At 50.2% G+C, this 22,755-nt stretch overlaps 2 protein-coding genes across 2 annotated transcripts; one reads left to right on the forward strand and one right to left on the reverse strand.

Annotated features, from left to right (window-relative positions):
- Positions 1-312: 312 nt before the first annotated feature.
- On the forward strand, positions 313-1,463 carry HAND1 (heart and neural crest derivatives expressed 1). Its single transcript, XM_065644372.1, has 2 exons — positions 313-819; positions 1,362-1,463. The coding sequence occupies exons 1-2, from the start codon at positions 313-315 to the stop codon at positions 1,461-1,463; spliced, it is 609 nt and encodes a 202-aa protein (XP_065500444.1).
- A 9,520-nt stretch (positions 1,464-10,983) lies between these two features.
- On the reverse strand, positions 10,984-22,191 carry SAP30L (SAP30 like). The gene is made up of 4 exons (XM_065643749.1): positions 21,674-22,191; positions 19,698-19,820; positions 17,922-18,020; positions 10,984-15,992 (listed from the first exon to the last, which is right to left on the reverse strand). Exons 1-4 carry the CDS (start codon positions 21,857-21,859, stop codon positions 15,864-15,866), a joined length of 537 nt encoding a protein of 178 aa, XP_065499821.1. The 5' UTR covers positions 21,860-22,191; the 3' UTR covers positions 10,984-15,863.
- Between the last annotated feature and the right edge of the window lie 564 nt (positions 22,192-22,755).

Raw genomic sequence — 22,755 nt, forward strand, 5'->3', positions numbered from 1 at the left:
CATTGGCTCCGCGGCGGGGGGGGGCCCGGCCCTATATAAAGCCAGGGTTGGGCGGCACCAGAAGGGGTTAAAAAAAAAAAAAAACACACCAAAAAAACACAACACACAACCCCCCCCCCGCCACCAAAACCAGCAAACCTAAAACCCCAAACCCCAACCGCACCAACCCAAACCCCAAAGGCAGCCCCGGGCCGGAGCCGCGCTCCCGCCGCCGCTGCCCGCCGAGCCCGCCCGGTGGGGAGCGCTTCCCGGCCGGCCGCCGCGGCCATGGTGCGCTGCTGAGCGCGGCCCCCGGGGCCAGCAGGGCGGACCATGAACCTGGTGGGGAGCTACCAGCACCACCACCACCACCACCATCACCACCACATGCTGCACGACCCTTTCCTCTTCGGGCCAGCGGCGCGGTGCCATCAGGAGCGCGCCTACTTCCCCGGCTGGGTGCTCAACCCGGCCGAGGTGACCCCCGAGCTCGCCGGGCAGAGCCCTGGTTACGGCCCCACCGAGTACGGCCCGACCGGCCAGGGGCGGCTGGAGGCTCTCAGCGGCCGCCTGGGCCGGCGGAAAGGGGTCGGGGGACCCAAGAAAGAGCGACGGAGGACGGAGAGCATCAACAGTGCCTTTGCCGAGCTCCGCGAGTGCATCCCCAACGTGCCCGCCGACACCAAGCTCTCCAAGATCAAGACTCTGCGCCTGGCAACCAGCTACATCGCCTACCTGATGGAGGTCCTGGCCAAGGACAGCCAGCCTGGGGACACCGAGGGCTTCAAAGCCGAGCTCAAGAAGGCCGACGGCAGGGAGAACAAGAGGAAACGGGAGACGGTAAGAGGCGAGCCGGGCCCCTGCTCTACCGTTCTCACCGGGCCGGGCACGGGCGGGGAAAGCTCAGGGGTTGAGGGGGAAAAAAAAACCTGCTCGGCCTCGCTGGAGTATTTTTTTTTCTTTTTTCCAGTCCCCAGCTTAAAATTTTTTTAAAAAGACTCGTGGGCTGGACTTTGGCGGAGGGCTCCGACGGGCCGGCCGGGCTCCTGGGCTCTTTCCCCGAGGGATAAACCCCCGGACCGGCCGCGCCGGAGCCTCCCGCCCGCTCGTCCTTCCCCTCTCCCGGCCGCTTTCCCGGGACGAGCGGGCGCGGATGCGTTTCGGAGCAAAGGCGGCCGCTTCTCCCCCTGCTGCAGCGTGCGGGGTGGGAGGTGGGAACCCCAAAAAACCCTCTTTATTCTCGGGCTGGTAAGAACCGCTCGGAGCTGCGGGGCTCGGCTGCAGCCCCGAGGCGGGCGCAAGGTGCGGTCGGCCAGGCCGGGCCCTCCGCTCCGCTCCTGACCGCTCCTTTCTCCCCCCTCTCCTCGTCTCCTCTCCCGCAGCAGCCCGAGGTCTACTCGCAGCCTTTGGGCCACGGCGAGAAGAAGCTGAAGGGCCGGACGGGTTGGCCCCAGCAGGTCTGGGCTCTGGAACTGAACCCCTGAGGGCTGTCCCGCCGCCCCGACGGCGCTCCGCGCCCGCCCCTCCATGTGCAATGTCGGAGAGAGCCCGGCCCGGTCCCCGGAGCCCATCCAGGCACAGGATGCGGGTACCCGGCCCGGCACCCCCGCGCCGAGACGGATTCTCCGCGGGAGACAAGCGAAGGGCGCCTTGTGGGGCCGGGTCCTGCCCGCCCCGTCGGCAGCGGGGACCGGCCGGGCCATTTCTCCCCCTCGCCCCTTCCCCCGGTTGCAGTAATCGTTGCTCCTTCTCGCTGTCAGCAGCGATCGGCGGCTCCTGCCCTCCCGGGCCGGGCCGAAACGGTTTGATTCGTTTGCTGTTGTAAATACGAGCCCCCCGCCCCATCCCCGTCCGCTGCCTGACCGACGTGTGGCTGCGGTGAAACTACCTAGAGGTGCATTTGGGAACACTCCTGTGCCGGGTTTTCTACCTCAGATCTGCATGACCACTTCCCGAGGGACCGGGCGCACCACACCACGTATTTAAAAAGAAATAATTAAAAAAAAAAATAAAGAAAATTCAAACTTTATGCAAACAGCTTTGGTTCGACCCCTTTGCCTTCCCCTGCTCCTGAGATCGTGCTGCCATGGCCGGGCCCCCCTCCCTTCTGCCCACAGGACTCCCCTTAAGTCAGTGTCCTGCTGCAGGGCCGATCCCTGCGAGGGAATTCTCTCCCGTGGGGCCTGGGCAGCTCCATGGGAATCTTTGGGACGTCTTTATGGCGTGCTTCCACTACCCGCAATCTGTCCCAGGGCACAAACTCTGCCCCTGCCCTACAACCCCTTCCCCGTTGACCCAGGAGACCAGCTAGAGGGACTGGACTGTATTTGGCTTGGGGAAGGATGCCACATTTTGGAAGGAGCAACATCTCCTCCTCGCCGTCTCGACGTGACAGATGCCCCTAGCCTCAAATCCACCAGCGCTCACTCAGCCCAAAGTCATCCCTGTCACCTCTCAAGCATAACTCCTTAATAATTCTTAATAATTAAAGCAGAATTCTCGTTCCTTTATTCTGTGCACACACAGATCTGTTACTGAAGGGTGGCTTCCAAGACTTGCGTGCACGGGCTCGGGGCCTGATCCTGCCTTCCCAGCCTGGCCACGCTGCCGTTCCCAGAGATGCCAGGATAAAGCCTAATGCTCAGCTGGCTGCTCAGGGCAAAGAAAACAGATGGGGAAGAGTCGTACGTTATTGTAGGGTTAATCTGAGGGCTCAGCAGGGAGCATTAAGATTTCTGTTTGAAACCAAGCTTTTGCTTGCAACTAAAAGTATCGAAATAATGATGCAATAGCCATAAATTGCAGACACACTGATCGACCTGTGCATGTGCAGCCGCACACCCCCAAAATACACCAGCTCACCTGTGGGGAAGCAGCTTGCGCTTTGTAATCACACTGTGCTTGTGTACAAATGCAGACGGATGGACACACAAACATTGGGGAGTATGGCTGTTGTAATTAAAGCTCACAGAATGATCAGTCCCTCGTTTCGGAGCCGCTGCACAGCCGCCTTCCCAGCCCCTGACCTGTTTTCTAATCTCTTTGAAGGAGGCAGAGATGAAAATTGACTGCCTGAGCAGAGCAAGGCCCACAGTGGTAATTTTTTTGTTTGGGCTAGAAAATGTTTAGCATGGCACCAAGTCCATGAGTGAAGCCAGAATAGGGCATTTCTAAAACCAAACACATTAAAGAAAAAAAAAAAAAGAAATAAAGAAATAAAGAAAATCAGAAAACCAGACCCAAATATCCTATTTAATGGCTAAGTTTCACAGTCCCTTAAAGGGCTGGGTTTTTTACGGGAAAGTTCCCAAGCCGTCACTAACACTGTAATCGAGTGCCCCATAAATGTATCCAGCCTCAATCCTGTTTACATGTGCCAGCCCATATCCCCGTATCCATACGGAACCAGTCAGGGCTGCCCCACGGCATTGGATGAGAGAAAGGGTTAAATGGGGGCCCGGGACTTGCTCTGATGCGTAAGGCGGGGATCACCCAGGAGTTTGTGTCCCTGCTCTATCTGGGACATCATCCGCAGCCTGAGGAGTTTTCCTTACTACACCAAAAACCTCTGGAGGTTTTTCTCTTATGGGTTTCCAGCTTTGCTTCCGGGAGGGGGGCACACCACACCACCCCCCCAGCTGGGGCGATGCTCTGCCTGCACCCACAGGACTGTTGCTATTCTTACCACGCGTTTCTGCTGGGGGTACCTACTGGCTGCAAATTTGTGGGAAAGGTCTCTCCCATGCCAGCACCCTTCACTCCGTCGTGATTTTTGCAAGTGAAAACGATCTCTGTTTCCATGTCCGCAGAAGGTTTCCCTGCCCAGCAAGGGGATTTTCCTGTGAGATTGTCTCAGCATTTTTTGGGGGGGGCAGGGGGAAGAAAGGCACAAAATAGTTCCTGTACACCAGGGCTTCACTGCTCCCCAAAACGCAGGCTTTGGAGGGGGTGTATTTGCAAGCAGCTCAATCCCCACCTTGGCATTGCACATGCAGCTCCACCACTCTGGAGCTGGGAAGGAGTGTTGATGCTGAGCTCAGGATTGGGTCCAGCCTAGGATGGGGTCACCCCCAAAGGGATGGGAGCGGCAGGGGGGTGGGAGCCCTATACGAGGGCAGCTTCTCTTCCTCAGGCAGCAAACCTGAGTGGCTGGGAAATGAATCCCAGCAGCCTCTGGCAGGCAGCGGTACGGCTCCCAGTGCCGGCTGCACCAAACCTAGGTGGAAGAAGAATGGTTTGGCCACCAGCTTTGGATTTTTGGCCAAGAGCTCAGCTCATTGGCCAGGGGAGGTGGTCCTGCACACACCTACAGCTCAACCCTGCTGTGAACTTGGTGCTGTTGGGAAGCAGAATGCCCCCGGCACGCAGGCGCGGGGCTGCGGTTGCCCAGACAGAAGCACACGCGTGCAGGGGTCGCTTGGCCCCAGGGCAACATCCTACGTGCTGTGTCCTCTGCTGCTGGAACCCAGCCACGGGGATGGCAGAGGGGACCCGGCCCCGTGCTGCCTGCCCTGCCTGGCCTCTCACCCCCCTGCCTGGCCAAGGGGGCAAGTGCTGGGGGCAGAGGGGCTGTCAGGCGCTTCCCAGCCTGTGCTCTGCACCCCTGGGGTTTAGCATGAGGAGAAATGGCTCCTCTTTTGCTTTTGCATACTTCTCCCTTCCTGCCAAGCCTAGACCCTGCTTGTTGTTGTTGTAGGTATTTATGGGCCTGTTTATCTGATCTCAGGGGAGCCTATTCTTATCTCAGAAGCAGCAAGGGAAGGGTTACACCAGGCAGCTCAGTAGACAGTATGGAGCCAAATAAAATACCAATCTGACAAAAAAAAAGAAAAGGGAAAGAAACACCCAGCCCCAGTCACCCAGGAGTGCACGGATACCTGGAGCAAACCTGCAAGACCAGGAGAGCATCCCATATTGCTGCACAGCTCCACCTCCCTGCTCCCTGGGCTGGACCCTGGAGGGGACGCGGCTCCGCACGCTCCTGACACCGCCTGCCGGGGCAGAGACACTTGGGCAATGGCCCCCAGATGGGCACGGTCCAGGCTGTGGGCTGGGACCCAGCTCGGCATGTTTCATCCCCCAAAAATCAGCTGCTGGCTTCAGAGGAACAGCACAACCCCGGGCAAGAAATGCCCAGGCACACAGCAGAGGAGAACACGTTTGGAGGTCACTGAAAGAGGGAAAGTAAAAGGAATTTTTAAAGTTTCAGGTTGGTTGCCACAGCAGTTCAGCTGTGAGGCTGCTGTTTGCTGTTTCCTTGGGGTGAGCACGGAAATGCCCCGTCCCCACGGAGCGAGAGGCACAGCCGGTCCCCAGCTGCAGCGGGGACTCGCTCAAGGTCACCCCGAAGGTCACGGCCAGGGCAGCCGCCTCCCGACACGGGGCCTCTCTGGCCTGGCCCCAGCGGGTGACACAGCGCTGGGGGAGGCGTGGGGCAGGGGGACCCCCCGACACCTCGCTGGTGGGGAGCAGCGGGGAACCCCATCTCTGCTCTGGCCTCTGCGGAACCCAAGGGTGCAGCTTGGCTGGGCCAGAGTGAGTGGGACAGGATGGATGGGGCGGGATGGGATGTCCCCTGCTGCCATGCCAAGCAGGGGGGCAGGGGCAGCCCCATGCCAGGGGTCCCCCACAGTTCCTGCCCCTCTCCCCACCCTGCACCCCACTCTAATTATCTGCTCTTAAGGAAGCGCCTGATAGTTCTGGCCATTTAAGGTAGCCCCAGCCCCGTGCAGTAAGGGTAATTGGGCCATAATTCGTTTTCTGTGTCAAGATGGCGTCAAAGATAAGACAAAAATCTCCAGGTTTGGGGGCTAAAGAGACAGGAGAAATCCTGACCTGAGGCCAACCTCGGAGGAATAGCCACAAGCCCCAGTGAGTAACATGGCAGGTGAAAGATTTACTGCCAGGGGAGCTTTTTGATCCTCTCCCAACACTTGGAGCCTCTCAGTCCAGTTGCTGGTTCCCAAGTCAGACTGTCTCCTGGGAGTACTGCTCAGGTGGGAAGGTTTTCTGTCCAGCAGAGGCCCCCTCAGTTGCAAAGTTCCTGTCATGCAATAGTTCATCCTCAAATCTCCATGTTTTTGGGGTCATGTGAGACCCACCTACAGCTACGGAAACAACATCCAAGCTCAGAAAGACTCTGGAGCCACGAGGCAAATGAAGGCTCCGACATTTATTTTTCCTTCTTTTATTTTTTGTTTTTTAAACAAATCCGAACTCTCTGGGGTTTCACCCCTCTGGCTGTCCCTGCATGGATCTGCTAGCACTGAGCTCTACCCGGGGCGTATTTCTCCATGGAGCTGCCTGCACTGGGAGAAGACCAAGAGCACTGCGCTGTGGGCCAACCTTCCCAAAATCATCCTTCCAACAGCTGACAGACTCGCCATCCACCCCGTGCCCCTACCTCTCCAAACCCCACCTTTGTTGCCCCACTCAATCAAGGCCCTTTCCCCAGTGTGGGGTGTTGGGAGAAGCAAGTGCTTCCTCCCAAGACTCATGTGCTTGGTGTGGAGCTAGCAAAGGTGCTCACCTTGGCTTCCTGCAGAGTCCTTGTCCTGCTCAGTGGTGGAGCAATCCCATCAGCAAGCATCTTCTCCTGCAGCAATGATACTTTGCTGCCAATTTCCCGCTGATCTTCTCCCACGACATCTCGGCACAGCGCTCAGGTGAAGCTGGATTATGTGTGTGGCACAGCAGCCCACTTGTGTCCCATGCAGCAGCTGGATTTAAGGTCCAGGCTGGGAGCTGGAGCTTTCTGGTGGAGGATCAGTGCTGCACAGCTCAGGGCAGGGAGTAAAAACAGCCAGGCACTTTGCTCAGCAGGACTCTGTGCCGTCTCCATCCCTGTGTGGTGCTGGACAAACTCCGTCTCTCCTGGTTACTCCAAAGCTAAAGTGCAATAGCAAAGCTGGAGCTGCTGCAGCTCCAGCCAGACCTGCTGGAGCCCAAGCGGGAAGCGCAGGCTGGTAGGAGGGTATTTACTGCTGAGAGGAGAGCGGGACTGGCAGTAACTGAAGAGGCTCGAGCCAAGGGACTGCAAGGCAAGAGCACAGGCTTGGAGCCCCGACGATTCCTTGTAACGGATCCCTGAAGCGGGGAAGGTCCTTCCTTGCAAAGTTTCCTTTTTCCCTGCTCATTCTTCCGCATGAGGAATTTGGGTCCTGACCACCCCGGAAGACTTTACAGTAACCAGAGAAGTAGGGGAATTTATGGTGTCACTAGTGGCTGAAAGCTGAGGAATTGAGAGGAAAAGGGATTTTTTTTTTTTTTTCCCTCAGACTGCAGCTACCTGGACAAAATTCTCATGGCCTGTAACTGACCCGCAGGAGCAGCCGGGGGGGACGCAGGGGCCAGAGCAGGCTGCTTTAATTGCCTCGGCCGGGAGCTCCTTCCCAAACTGAGAAGCTGGAAGGAGTTATGATTCTGAGCTAGTGCACAAAGCTTGTGTCAGCCCTGAAACTGCCTCCTCTGCTCACCTTCACTGCTGAGCTCCCGCTTTGGTGCCATGTCTGATGGAGAGCAGAAGGGCAGGGTTTGCACTGAAGCTCATCAGCTTGACTCGACTGGAGCCTGGGCTGCTGTGTTCGGCGAGTCACCCTGCAAAACATCCAGGAACCAAGCCAGCTGCTTAGGGCTGAACCCACGCAACTCTACACTCGATGCCCTTTCAGGTTCCTGTTTCTAGGAACATGACAAATAGGGGTGGGAAGGCCCTTGTGGAGATACCTTTACTGGGCTGCTTTGGAGAGTGCATGAAGGACTTAGAGCAGATGAGCAGCAGAGAATAGGGGGGAAAACAGGATCAGGAAAAGGAGAGAAGGGAGAAGGACAAGGAATGGTGAGGGACAGCAGCTCTCCAGCTCTGTGGTTTCTGCTAGTCTAATAAGAAAAGCCCTGTCCATACCCAGTGCTATCACTGTGCCAATGAAGAGCCTTCAAACCGCTTTTTATGCCCAGGAAAACAGACACAGAGGGCCGAGGTGAGTTGAGGCCAGCAGCAGCGCATCAAGGGCTCCACTTTTTACATGAGGGTCAGGGTTAATGGCCAGTAAACCAGTGGAAATGCCAGGAAAAAAAATAATGTGGTTCCATTGGGAGGGTGGATGTGGAACAAGGAGAACCTCAACCTGCAGGGTACAGGGATCCTTCCAGGACAGAGTGGACAGGGTAGAGCTGAACAGTCCTGTTTTGGGGCACCACGGTGCTCCCTGCGGAGGATGCTGCAGTGATCAATAAGTGCTTCCTGCAATACGGAAAGGGAACAGATCTTGGAGAAAGTTGCAAAAACACAAAAGCACATTAGTAGGCTTTGAGGTACTTAGGGAAGAGGCCAACACTACCAGCAAGGATAAGAGATGTGAAATGGGCTCCAGCTCCTGGCAAAGTGAGATTAAGTGCTGGCAGAGCCATGCAGTCATCCCTCATTGGGTACAGGGGAAATAAAAGGAAAAAAAAAAAGCAAGCCATAATGCTCTCCCTGCACACTCAGCCTGCTCAACCACATTTCTAAAACATAAAACCATTAAATTCACATTTTTCCCCAGTCCTCTGTGCTGCCCTTTCTGCTGGGGAGCAGAGAATTGAAGCCTGGTTTCCATCAGTGTTGCAAGGAGGCCGTAGGACAGCTCATGCAGGGAATTGGACGTGTTCAACTTCAATGTCCAACCAGGAAAAAAAAAAATCCAAACAAACCATTTTTATGATCTCTACATCCCACTACAGCATGATCCCGCTTCCGGTATCTGACAAGTACAGCCAGCTCCTGCCGAGGAGGCTTCTTGGGGATGGGAAAACAGCTCAGGTCCCTGCGCCAGCTGCCCAGAGGCTCCGAGGTGCAGCTGCAGAGCACCCAGCCCGGGTTCCCGAGCTAACACTGCCCTCGCACGGCAGCGGGGAGCCCAGGGAGGGACGGGTGGCCTTGGGCACATCAGATCAATCTGCTGCTTGCGCAGTTTCTCAGCGTGAAGACCTTAAAAAGACCGAGCAGATTCCTCCTCAGTTTTAAGCCTGAAATCTTCTGCGAGTCTCTTGGCAGGGAGCAAACCTGAGATTAAGCAGCCTTATTCATTAGTCTGTACAAATACCAGATTAACCAGCAGAGGTTGTTTGTATCGCTGGAGTTTCCAGTGTACCCTCTCATGCCAAAACCAGCACTTGCACAACAGGTTGCTGCTTACAGCTGCCCTCCTTCAGCCCTTCGGCCTTTGGTCCCCGGGCAGGACATCTCCTCACCATGCTGGCAGAAGAGCCCACACCCACCAGTTTGGGAATGTGAACAACACGGCTTTTCCCCTTCCACTAGGGTACACTGCCTTTGTCCTCACCTGAAGACTTTTCCCTGATACCTCCTAAAAAATCTTGGCAACACGCAGGTGATGCCCTGTAAAGTCACCCACTCTTGCTCCTTGTTTTGTGGTGCCCACCTGTGTCACCTCCGCTCTTGCCTTCTCCAACTGCGAGCTCCTCGAGACAGGTATAACACTCCTGCAGCATAGCAGCACGTTGCCTCGCACAAAAAGATGCTGGTTCATTGCAAAGGCCTCCGGGCACATCCACAAATGCAGGCACAGAGGACACTGGGATGTCTCTGATGTGCCAGCTCAGTCTCCCCCGGCTCTCCAACACACCCAGGTCAGTCTTTAGCTAAAAGATTAGGCTCAAACATAACTAGTGATCATTGTTTCTCACAGCTTAATAAAGCACCAACACATCCAGTTCTTGAAGGTCTCTTCCCCACAGTCCCTACTCCCTCTCATACCCTGGGACGTAGGACCAGGGGGACCAAGTGTCTTCTGGATGCAGCCCCAGCAGTGTCAATGGGCAGGTTCTGCACAGCTGGAAGTCACCACACAGCAGCAGCACAAGTTCCCACCTTCCTCCAAGAAAGCATTTTAGCCCTCGTCATGAATTGAACGGTGATGAGGAGACAGGTCAGGTGGCTGTAGGACAGCACCAAGGAGTAAGGGTACAGGTGTTGCGCGATTGTTTTGGAGAGAATTATCTGTGCAAGTCTTTACTGCACATCAACAGCGCAACTTAATTTGACAGTGATAAATTCAGGTCATGTAATTTGAGTGTAAAGCTCTCAACACCTTACCATCCTCTGTGTCTGAAAAGCTACATTACAACCTCTTCCTTGGTTAAAAACAAGGCTAGAGCATGCGTCAGACAGTGCCAGCAGAGCCTTAGGAAACACCATGACAGGGTTCAGGAAAAGAAGTGTTCAAGCCCTGGTTTCTGGCATCACCCACTTCCTCACTGCAGCAAAAAAAAGTAAGGAATCTTTGTCTATAAGGCTGTCAGTCAGGAGGAAGAGCAATATGGGAAAAGGAAAGGAAACAAAGCACTAAATGGAAAAAGGATCTTGCAGCCTGACTGATTGAATGTCGGGATGCTACACGTCAGTGTTGCTCTGGAGCAGCACCCGCCTTGTCAGCGGGGCACGCAGCTTCGACTCTGGAGGACAGGAGCTAGAAGTCATGCGTGAAATGTAGCCAAGGGTGTACTAGAGAAGGAAGCAGAAGCACGGGGTTGAACTAAACATTAAAAAGATGCATTAGGAAACATGAATCAAACGAGATGCTGCACTTGAGTGACTGTTCATTATCAGGGGAGGTGGGAAATATCTCTATCACAGAAAAGCCCAACACTCCTCAAAATGCAAGGTCATGTGGCTCTCCAACCAACTCCCTCTTTCTCGTTGCATTCAAAAGATTCCATCATGGACATCTATGCAACCCACACAGGTTTGTCGCAAAATATCCCGTCACCTGAGTTTCTGCTTCAGGCTTGACCTATCTTAGTCAGCAGTGCCATTCCCCCCCTCCACGTCTGCAATATTTTCAGCCCCAGGGAGGTGGGTGGGTGGGAAATGACAGTGAATCAGAGAAGCCTGGCACAAAATGTCCATGCAAAGCAAAACTCCACCAGCTCTAGAGCTAAAGTGCTAAAGGCAGAAAGGCAAACAGAAGGGAATGTAGGCCTTGTTGCTAGATAGATCGTTTATTAAAATGAAATTCAGCATTTTATCTTTGTCAGACAGTACAGAGTTAAAGTCTCATACACAGTGGAAGCAGGACATTTCCTACACCTCAGAGAAATGAGTTCTACAGTTTTTGCTATAAGTTACTAAGTTGCTTTAACAATACACAGCTATATTACACAGTTAAAAATACAAGGTGTCCAAAACATTTGGCATAAGATCAGCACAACACATGGAGGCCAGAAACGGAGGAGAGAACACAGTTTTTCTCTCCCAGTAAGCCCGCTGAAGGACTCCAAGCCATTCTGCAAGTTACCTGCTGTTCCCCTCTCCTGCGCTCCAGCTGCGGCTGGGACAGCAGCAAATGCAGCTCAGCCAGAGGCTCCTGGAACCTGCTGATGTCCGGGCTTGGCTGCAGAGCTACTTGCAAGGGAAGTTCGGGTTTAAGGCAGGAGCCCTCCCCTCCCAGCTCTTCCCCCACTTTCTTCAAGCATTTAATTCATTCCAAACAAGCAAGTGAAAAACGCGAGACCAGGGATAGCTGTGAAAAGTGCAAGGAGTATCTTACATCCTAACAGTTCGTTTGCACTTTGGAAGTGGAAAATGAAGACTCCCTAACTCGAAAAAGCTAGAGATGACTAAAGGGCATCAGTGACAAGAGGAGTGAGGCATCAATAACATTCCTTCACCTTTGGGACTCTTCAGTCAATACTCTGGGCAGTACAAGGACTTTTTGTACTGGAGGCTACCTTGTATTACCCACTTTTTTAAACTGTAGAGGCAAAGTGAATCAAGTGCTCTGGGGAAGTATAACGATCCATGAATTTAAACAAACAGTCCCCCAGCAGACCATTTCTCTCCCCTCCAACTGAAGATCTCCCATTGGTAGTTACATTTGGCTCAGCCAAAAGACGTAAAGTGCACAGCTCCCCCTTGCTTCCCCTCTCAGAAAACATCCATTACAAGAGCTAACACTGAACAAATCCTCCTCCACGTCACTAACTGTGGAAGCGTGTTTTGTTCAGTCTCTCTGTGGGCCGTGTCCTCTTTCATCTTCTCTGTGCCATCACAGCCCACTTGAAAACTCGCACTTACAGTGGATTATTTTGGCTCTTGATTTCGAAGCCTCTCTGAAGCCAGCTTGCACTTCAGACTAACTTTAAACACCAGACTTGATATGTTTTGGTCAAGTCTTGCACACCAGGGTATCTAGTGGTTTACAGCCAAAAAGCTGGGACATCAGAGTGCTGGGGACATCAGAGTGCTGGAGACAAGTGGTACAAACCTGCCCCCTCTGCTTTTCTCAGGCTGAGCATCTAAAGTGCCTGGCAAAAGAAACATTAGCTTATCATAGAATCTAATGCAATTGTTTACTTCAGGTTGATATACAATATTCTTTGAGATGCAGAAATTAAAAAAACAAACAAACAAACTGCATTCTAACACAGCCTCTCTGGATACATTTGCACTTTTCGACCATCAGATTGCCACCAACCCGAGTCTTCGCATGCTTCCAACTCCCTTGAGTTGAGCTCAAGCCAGTAACTACCAGCAATGAGTTATTCTTCTTCCCTTAAAGCAAGCAGAAGTCAGTGTACAGGATGAAATTAACCCCAGAAGAGACATTTCTGCATGATTTGGATTTCATACTAATGGCTTGGATCTCTTCAGAAGTCTAATGAAGTTAATGCAACTCTTCAAGGAGAATTGAATCAGGCTATGCAATTGAATTAGGCTATATTATGGCTGGAGGGCTTCAAAGCCGATTCCTCTGCCGCAGGGTGAATGTCACCTATGCAGGTTTGTAAGAAATAAACTTCCACTACTATAAATGGAAGATGACATCTGGTCATCCCCCATGCCCCCAAGGCTTGTGCTCCATGGTTCAAAGCTAGACAGAATTTAAGGCCCATCTGTGAAAAGCAAAATGTAAAATAATTAAAAAAAAAAAAATCTTATCATACCAGACAAAGCGATTTGGATCTTCCACCTTTCCAACAAGTCCCACTTAAAAGTGCTGAGAAAATGTCCCACCTCATGGCTTCACAAGTGTGAGGTTCAAACACATTTACTTTGAAGTTTAAAACAAAAAGTTGGAAAGTTTTTTTTGAATTGGCATGCAGCATAAGGAATCAAATACACAGAATGGTATTATACAGAACGACAATTGCATTGTTGCGTTTTCTGGTTATTAGACACTAAATGCTTTTCAAGAATCACAGGCACCCTGAACATGGATATTGCTACTGAATTGACATGTGATTTCAGTTTATAGCATGGGAGCCATAAAGTGGCTGACCCTTCCAACAAGACATCGGCTTTCTTTTGCTCAAGGCGTTTTGCTCTAGCTAAGTTGAGAACAAGGTAATAAGGCATTTGCAAGGGTTTATAAGGCCATGGGGTCCGACAGCCAAAGATTCTTCTGTTTCTTTGGTGTCTTGCCTCCAAGCTTTCCACCTTATAAACAACTGCTAATGGCTGGTAAACATCTCTTCATCATCATACTTCACTAAGAATTTTTTCAAAAAAAGTATAATTGCTTTAAGAGTGAAACCAACAAGGATCACATTTCACATCAACTGATTATTTTCATTAAAATATAAAAAAGCTTCCTGGATACCACCTCTGCACAAAAACATTCCAGTGAATACACCTGAACAGATGGAACCTTCTGCCATATTTCCTTGAAATGAATCATTTTGCTGCTGGCTGCTAAAACACCCCAACAGATTTATTTACTCTTAGAAATTAAAACAAAGTACAACAACAAAAAAAGTAAATCCCAAACAAACTACATTTTTACAGTTTTGGTCTAGAACTTACAACGAGGCATAACCCTCTCAACTCAGAAACTCTTTTCCCTTGGTAATACCCTCTGATTACATGAACACTTGGAAGATGAACATGCAGTCAAAGAACGTACCCTTTTAGGTATCTGTCCTGAATGAGAGAAGCCAGATCATGTTGACTGATGTGGGAATTACTCCATCCTTTCAACAAGGAAAGGACTAGCATAATTAGGACATTTTTAAACATTCATGAAATACCGACACAAGACATTCTCTCCTCGTTCCTTGAACCTCTCTGTTGTCTAATGTTCTTAAAATCCATACTGAAATGAACGAGGAAATGCTGAAACAATCACACCCTCCAAAATTTCACAAATGGGACATGTACCATAACAGAGTATTTCTGCCTATGACACAGGGCTTGGACATGTTGAAGTTTGTTGAACATAGTTTTTGGAGTATTAACTAACAATTCAGAGCTGATGTGAACAGCTTGCTTTAAACTGTGACTTGATTCTTAAAGAGACCCTGGGAGAGCTTTACCAAGAGCTTCGCTACGTGAACCCTTCATGCCTTACAAAACATGACGCAGCGCTAAGCTGGGATCGTGATCTGCGTGCTTAGCTCTTCAACAAAGCTTCATCCAGTTTTGGAATATTCAAACCTGCCATTGACAAAATGCTAGCCAAAGTTTTCTCCTGCTCAGTTCGTTGCTTAAGGCTTGTTGAGAATATACTCTCTATGTGGAGTCTTGGCATCTTGTAACAGAACAGAGACATTGGTCAGGACCGCAAAGAAACAGGGTGGTGCTTTAAATCACGACATCTCCTTCAGTAGAATTTGAGGTCACTGGATAACAGTCAGTCACGACCAACACTTTTGTAAGCTCCTTTTGCCAAATTAACTGCTGTGTTATTTGTAAGGACACCTTGGCTTTAAACACCCAAATCGGAGCGATCTCCTCACACAGCTGCCAGTTGAAGAGGACCAGCGTGCCGCCCTCCCCTCACACAGCTCTTACGAAAGCACATGTAACGCTCAAAAAAGGCAAGTGCTTTGCTACCGTTTTCCCATTGCCGAGACAGATGAAGCGCATCCTACTTCAGTCAGTTCACTACCCCGGTTATGGCAGCATAAATCTGCTTTATACTAAACAGAGACTGCGAGCCCGCTAATCCACACAGCAGTTTTGTGACACCTGCTAAAGAGAAGCTTCAGTATAAAATTCACACCGCTTGCAATTTATACCTGATCTGACACAGAGATTAAGAGACAGATGTTTTAAGCCACTGATTCACCTGCCATCACTGAGCATTGAATACAAGGGAAATAAGTGTAAGTGAATTAAATGAGTATTATACCAACATGATCAAACCCAGCCAATAAGCTGTATTTGCCTTAATACCACATTCTGAGGAAATGCAGAAGTTTTAGAATTCTTACAGACAATTAATTAGTGAGTTCTTAAATAAAAGAAATTAGAAAAAGAGATTGCAGAGAGTTGTTTGGCATCCATGTTGGAAGGCGTGGGATGAAAAATGGTTGAAAAAAATTAATAGATTTCAGACTAGTCAAGTAGTGTTCACTGGAGTAGATTTGGTGAGCTGGAACATTTGTAGAAGTTTGGGACTTGAAACACTGACTCAAGGCAAGACACAGCAAACTTCTGGCTCACGCACCTCGATAACAAATTTTCTCTGCCGCTATTCCAGTCCTGTGCCAAGGCAAACTGCACGGTGGTTTGGGATGTGGTCTGAATTCAGTGAAAAAATTCCATCTGTGATCTGAATTGGACTGAGATGCAGATTTCCAGAAATAGTTTAAAATACCAAGTTGACAAACTCCACAGTCCTACAGGTTTACTTGATTTCCCCATTATCCTCATTTCTTTATTCCAATGTGATTTTGAAACGAGGGGAAGAAGTCTTCAGAAACATGCTGGGCACATGTTTTCAAATACTCCTGATAAGAACGTCTATATTTTTTTTTCTGTTATCCAGACTTACTGCATTTAAAAAAAAAATTACAATATACTTCAACAGTTTTTATAAACCTAAAATGCACAATACCATCTGTTCCTTCAAGGTCTCTCTTATTCCAAGTCTTGTTAATCTTCATTCTAGTTGCTTGCTACCTTCTGATTTCTGGTCCAGCCTGCTCTTGTTGTTCTTCACCATATAGATGAAATATGCCAGCGTCTCTTTCTCGTTCACAGGAATATTCCTGAAGTGACGACTGACAGTCTAGAAGGACAACACGTAAAGAGACAGAAATTCTGAAATTAAAAAGTAAAGTAATCAGAACAGGATTTCACTTTCCAAAAACAATTTTATGGCCACTGAGCATAATATACTTTTAGTCAAACATGCACCAAATCAAACTGTCAGTCCTCATTTCCCTTTCTCTTTAGTGCTGGAATTGCTACGTCAGCAGTATTTGCAGCCAACCTACAAGCGGAATTTGGAAGTCAGAACGTCCTCCTGCCAAAGCAGCACAGCCTCTCCTAAGTGACATTTCATGCCGAGATTATTCGGAGAGCAAGTTTGCCTTGCATCTCAGTATTTTAAAGGAGAGTGTCAGAAATATTGAAGCACTTTGCTGTATGAACCAGATGTAGCAAAGTTATAGAGTCCAAAGGTAAACACACTGGATAAGTTTTCACTGAAAGGAACACCAAGGGACTTGCAATGGGAGAGTTCGGATTTGGTTAGGGCTACCCTTCCCTGACACTGGCATAAGCCCTGAACCATTAGCTGCTTTTTTTCCTCAGAAAATGAATGTAGAAAACATGTTGGAGCTGGATGAGATCTGCTTCTCAAATGGAAGAAGCTCTTTTATGGTACCCAGCACAGCTCCAGAACTGGATTTTGATGTAGGCTGAGCAATAAGTCACTCCAAGAAGATTTATGGAAGTTTGAATTTTCCTTACGGTGGGGTAGCAGCAGGAGTCTAAGAGCCTCAGGCAGCAGTGATTCAAGCATGGGAGCTGGACGAGGATCCAGCGTAGGGTCAAAGCTGCTCAGACTTCACAGGAAATCTGGGAAGTGTGTGACAACTTTAAGTTAGGCTCCCTTTATTTTCCGCTTGCATAGTAGTTTTATTTATTTTTTTTTCCTCCTGGGCACATTCATGGTAAATTGCCTAAGTAAGAAGTCCTTCATGGCAGGAGGTAGCTGAGAGACTATGAACTGGTTAGTTAGAACATGACAAATCAGAACTACTAATGAGGACATACACACACTCTGCTTGGTTCAACTTTCTCCTACACACACTACACTACACATTCTCTATATTCTGTGTATTAATTTCGTGGTTGACTTTGAAAGAGAGTAAGACAGCATGTTTTGCTGTCTTTTTTGGTCTGCCGGTTGTTGTTCTTTAAAGCAAACCAGTTAGTTTTGGGCAGAGAGTTGTGAAAGCCTCACCGTGCAAAAACAACCTTGTTACCATTCAATAACTGCTACAGTTTTTCCAAGTTTAGAGAAGACTTTTCCCACAGAATGCCTTCAAATCAAGTCACAAAAGAGAAGAGCAGATGCACACCAAGCACAACAAGCCCAAATAACAAAGAGTTACAGTTATTTCTTAACAAGTATCCCATGTGGTAAGAAAGCAGCAGTAGAGGCCCTTAAGGAAAAGGCCTTTTATTGACTTAATACATAAGACATCGGGACAAGGGAGGGAAACAAGGAATCTGAAGTCATCATCAGTGACTTGGTCTGTAATAATAAGCAACTCCAATCAGTTCAAGTGCCTGTGAGGAAACAAAAAACTAACAGAGGCACTTCAGGTGAGTAGCAGCGTTTAAGTGTGAGTTTGAGTACAACAGCCATCTTCAGTTCACGCCTGAGCCTCTGGAAACTGGGTTCTGGTTCTGCTCCCTGAAGTTAATGAATTGTGACTATGAACAAGGAGGGAAAGGAGGCAGAGAAAAGCAAGTTACTAAAACGTGCTTTCAAGAGCCAGCTTCCGTATCTTCCATGAGTGCCTCAGGTGGAGCAAGCACACAGTGTTCTGTGAGTGCCATCCCCCGAAACCTGCCACAAAGCGCGTGGTACGTACTAGCGAGAGAGTCGTTACAGGTATCAGCATCCAAGAAATCTGCACTTCAGCACAGGAGATAAAAAGGTTTTTTTAGTAACAGAGATGATAGTACCTCTGTCGTCACTTACTTCTGCTAGCTGAGCCTTGTTGAGTCCAGGCCTAGTCTGCAACTTATAATGTCTCTTGTAACGTCGCAAAGTGTTCACTTGGAGCTGGAACAAGTCAACCTGGAAGTGATGCAGAGACGAAGGGATGAGCACTACTGTTAGCTTCTATTAGGCAGAAATGTAGAATCATCTGAAAATAACTATGTCTTCCTCAACAGAGCTGCTCCTTGCCTGCATTCAGAACCACATCAGCTCACCTTACTGACAAATCTAAGTATATTTTGCATTTGTTAATGCCAAAGGATCAAAATAGCCTCAGGGAAATATACAAAATTTTGTTCTGGTTCACATGCTGTCAACAGAATTGCTCGCCGATTTCTGCTCTCAATTACACTTCTGCAACCTCCAAGTAAAGGGGAACCTTTTGTTCTCACAAGGTTTAAAAAGCTCACACATGAAATATCAATTTAGCAGGCACTGAACAAATGGCTTGTGACATAAAACAGAGGACAAAGAAGAAATGAAATTCAAATGCTTCAATGGAAGAGTGCACAGTTCAAAAGCAAGGGAGGGGCGAGATTACAGGAAGGAAGATGAAGATCACGTGGAAAATGCCAGGTTTCAAAGACAAAAGGAGTCCCTGCTGAAAACCAAGAAGAAAACGACATTAAAACTGACACACGGCAGAGTTCCTATTCAGTCAGGTGATGTGCAGCCCTCAGTTTTAACCACCAAATACCCCGAACGCTCTACAGCACTAACATTTATAGATACCAGCTGGGTCTTCACCAGTCATCCTGGCAACTAAGGTAAAGCCTGAGCAGGAACGTTGTGACAGAGAACCTTGTAGAATGGAAACACAAACAGCTACAATCAAAGGTTAGGTATCCTAAAAAAAAAACCCAAACAACCAACAACCCAACCAACCAAACCCCGTGAAAACTTGCTGCTCTTTCAACACCTCTCCGCAGGAGATGTGCGGACAGAGCTTTGCAGTTAAGACACAGCTTTGCTGGCAAAACGATTCTTGGTGGCTTTTTTGTCAGAACTAAAACGCCTTTCGCCAATCTGGGTGGCATTTCCAGCAGAGGGCTCTGCTGACATGGCCAGAACTTGGCTCTTCCGCAAACATCACCTCTGCACAACTTTTTGCAGTGTCAACAGTGCCAGAAGCATCACCAAAACAAATACAGCACAGAGAAGAGATTGTTCTAGAGTTCTTAACACAGAAAAAAAAAAAAATCAGGCCTATTTCCTGAAAAACAAAAAGATGTTAAAAATGGTTTTAAGGTGGTTTTAAATAGTGCCAAAAAGGCTATATATGCAAAGATCTGGAGAAGCTTAATATTCCTGGATATCACATACCCAAACACAGACAGAGTGACCTATTCTCTAGTGTATTTGCAAAATGATGCATGCTAGGTAATGAAGAACTATATCAGGGCCTGAGTCACCACTGAAAATATTATTACCATTAAAAAAGATTTAGTATCAAATCCTGTTTTAACAGCTCTCTGTTTGGAAGCAGTACATACATGAAACTGCACAGTTACCTCGTTGTACATATTTTTATAGAAAACTTTCCAAGGGCAAAGAACTCATACAGGAATGAAGAAGAAAATTATAACATGAGACATCAGAAAAAGTCTCCCTGAAAAGTGAGACTAACTTCATAGCAGCTTCCGTGGAGTTGCCATTTAAAATGTTAATATTTTCTGATATGTGAAAACATCCAAGCGAAAATTTAACATGCTCAAAATAGGTAAAGCAGCCTACACCCACTCGGCACCTACTCACCTCTGGGACATCTGTTTCATGCTCAGGAGAGTCGCCTCCGTCATCGCTCGTCTTCCTCTTTCTTTTGTTTCGGACACTTTGAATGAAGTTCTTGTGAAAGTCACAAATATACAGATGTCTCACCTGAGAAGCAGAAGTGGTAAAAAAGTGATCAAAACAGGTACGGTAGAAACAGCATTTGACAGCAGCCAGTTCGACAAGAGCAGGAGAGGGCACATCCCTCACGACTGACAACCTCATGACGTTAAGGAATTTCTAATCTTAAACCCCAGACCTGATATCATACTCTTGCCTTTGAGATAATTTACATTACAAAGACTAAAGGCAAGGAAAATGAAGGACTCAGGAGGTCCAGCTGAACCTGAACCTCTGCAGATAATACATTTCTTTTTTATAGTTGCAATCACATGTCAGAAGGAAAAAAAAAAAGCCCATCAACTTGTCTGGAGGAAGGGCATTTGCTTCAGGACTTACTACCAGGTAACTACCAAGAAAAATACTATTCTGTTCCACTCTTGTGAGCTTTCTGGTTTGAATAGTACACATTATTAATGCAAGTGTTTCAAAATCTAGACCAAATAAAAGTTGGCTAATTACCTCAATTAAAACAAGTAAACCAAAAGCAAAAGTGTCTCTTTCCTATAGCTTATTGTGCCACGGAACTCCCTTTTTAACAGATATTTTCTCACTAGAATTATCATCTATACTAAAAAGGACCAAAAATGATCAAAATTATTTGGTATCTGTAAGGCAAAAATGTTTTCAGACAACACAGACATCCTACATTTGAATTCACTTTATGCAGCCCACTTCATATCTTCATATTTTCCCTTCATTTTGAGCTCATTAGTCTGATTTCCTTTTTTTTAATTTGTAAAGCCTTTCATCTGGCAACAAAGAATTATTTCTGAAATGAAAGAAATTACTATACCTCTAGACAAATCTGCTGAGGACTCCAGCCAGGAGAAACACTCTGGGTTTTAAGAGTAAGATTATATTTCAAACTGAGTCACTCTCTTCCTGCAACATGATGTATTTCAGCCATGTGAAAGGGACCTACCCAACCGGGGAAGGTGCCAAACAGACTGACTCAAAACTTCACCTTTTTGTTTGCCTATTTGTTTTTAATGGTTTTAATCTTTAAAGATCAGGGAAGAAAAGCACGCAGGGTGGACCGAGTCGCTTCTGAGAAATTCCTTCTGTAATATCTCAACAAGGCTGCTCTGCTCGACCAGTTTCGTTACTCAGCAAACAGCCCGTTTCTATCTTGAGCTGACAGCTGTCACTTACCATCATTAAGCGGTCAGCAGCAAATTGGGCTGTTTCGTGCCAACCAGCGAACAAGCGAGAGCCCTGTGCACAGGGCAGCACACCAAACGTTCCGAGTTACACGAAATCGTTCATTTTTAAGTCATCTGCTTTGCTAAAGCACCAATTGTTACTAATGCAAAAAGTACCGGCAGTGACGCCCAACTGAAGCGGTAACCCGCGGCGCTGATTTCACCCAGCGGTTTTCAATCCCAAACTGAAATTAAAATCGCGCTATTGCCTCCGAAGCCAAGACGGCTCCTGTGCCCCCCCGCCCCGGCAGAGCTTTCCTCCCAAACACGGGTTCGGTGCCGCCTCATTAAGCCTCACGAGCTAATCAGCGCCAGGCGGAACAGCCGCATCTTTACCCCGCGTCCTTCCCGCGCCCCAGCGCAGCGACACCGACCACGGGCAAACGCGGTGCAGGGGAACCGAGCTGGGAACACAAAGCATCGCCAACGCACCCCCTCTCCCCACAGCCTGTCGGGGTTGAGTGACCCCCCCCCCGCCCCGGGAAGCTGCACTCGCCGGCGGGATCAGCAAGTTCCCGCCGGGCCGAGGCGGCCGGAGCGCGGCCCCGGGAGGCACCGCAGTGCGGCGGGGGCTGGGGAGGGCGCGGAGCGCCCGGCCGGCCCTCGCGGGGGGGCCCGGCGACGGCCGCGACTCACACTTTTGTCGATGTCCAGCTTCAGCTTCTTCTGCGAGATGCTCTTCTGGATCCTCTTGCTGAAGGACGCGTTCCCGGCGGGGCGCACGCAGCGGTCCCCGTCGTCGATGAGGCAGCAGCTCTGGCCGTAGAAGGGGGCGGCGGGAGGCCCATCCCGGCTGTCCTCCTCGGTGCTGAAACCATTCATCGCCCACCTGCCAGCCCCTCACTCCGCCCGGGGAGCCGAGAACCGGGGAAACAGCCGCCGTTGCCGCCGCTGCCGGGCCGCCCCGCGCCCGCTGGGGGGGACCCCGCCGCCTCCGCGGGGACCCCCCACTCTTGCAGGGGCCCCCTCAAGGGGGGACCCCCCTCAGCGCCGGGGGAAGGGGCCGCGCCGCCGGGAGGGTCGCCCGCCGCCGCCGCTCCCCACGGAGGCCAGGCCGCGCCGGGCCCCCCAAGCGCCGCCGCCCGCGGGGGAGCCGGGACCCCGTACGCACCGCTCACACACACACACACACACAAAACCGCCTCCCCGGCAGCGGAAGTCCCACCCCCTCGCTTGCAGACGGAGCGCTGGTTGGGCTGCGCGGATCGCGGGGCGGGGCTCGCCGGCGCCGCTCCGCGCGCCTATTGGGTGGAGGCGCTGCCTGTCTGCCGCCACCGCCCGGCCCCGGCCCGCCTCCGCGTTCGCACGGCAGCCGGAAGGTCGCCGGCAGAGAGGCGCGCGGGGAGGGGGAGCGCGCGCCGTTGCCAGGGCAGCGCCGTGGCGGCGCCGCGGCCTGTGCCGGGGGAGCCGGGGGAACGCTCGGCCTCTCCCTGCGCCCCCGGCCCCGCCGGCCTTCCAGCGTCCTCTGCTCCGCACAGCCCCGCGTAGCGAAGGACAAGGCTCCAGCCGCGCACCCGCCCGCTTGGGGGTCGGGCCCGGGGGCTCCTGGCCCGGGTTTCTCCAACCGAGCAAAGCAGCACCAGCATCGCTCGAGTAACAGCCCAGACCCGCGTACACAACTCGTGTTACGCAGCCCCCAGCTGCCTCTGCTCGGCTACATCAGCACCAGGCTCCTGCTGTCGTGTAAGTAGGAGTCCCTGGCTGAAACATTGAAGATT

The sequence above is a fragment of the Caloenas nicobarica genome, chromosome 13 (assembly GCF_036013445.1).
Source record: "Caloenas nicobarica isolate bCalNic1 chromosome 13, bCalNic1.hap1, whole genome shotgun sequence".
In the NCBI taxonomy this organism is placed as follows: domain Eukaryota; kingdom Metazoa; phylum Chordata; class Aves; order Columbiformes; family Columbidae; genus Caloenas; species Caloenas nicobarica.

Excerpts from the sequence above, each read along its gene's own strand:
- HAND1 (XM_065644372.1), top strand. The coding sequence starts at position 313 with ATGAACCTGGTGGGGAGCTACCAGCACCACCACCACCACCACCATCAC. Across the intron at positions 820-1,361 it reads ACAAGAGGAAACGGGAGACG|CAGCCCGAGGTCTACTCGCA; the intron begins GTAAGAGGCGAG and ends CCTCTCCCGCAG.
- SAP30L (XM_065643749.1), bottom strand. The coding sequence starts at position 21,859 with ATGAATGGTTTCAGCACCGAGGAGGACAGCCGGGATGGGCCTCCCGCC. Across the intron at positions 19,821-21,673 it reads AGCTGGACATCGACAAAAGT|GTGAGACATCTGTATATTTG; the intron begins GTGAGTCGCGGC and ends TCTGCTTCTCAG. Across the intron at positions 18,021-19,697 it reads ATGAAACAGATGTCCCAGAG|GTTGACTTGTTCCAGCTCCA; the intron begins GTGAGTAGGTGC and ends CATCACTTCCAG.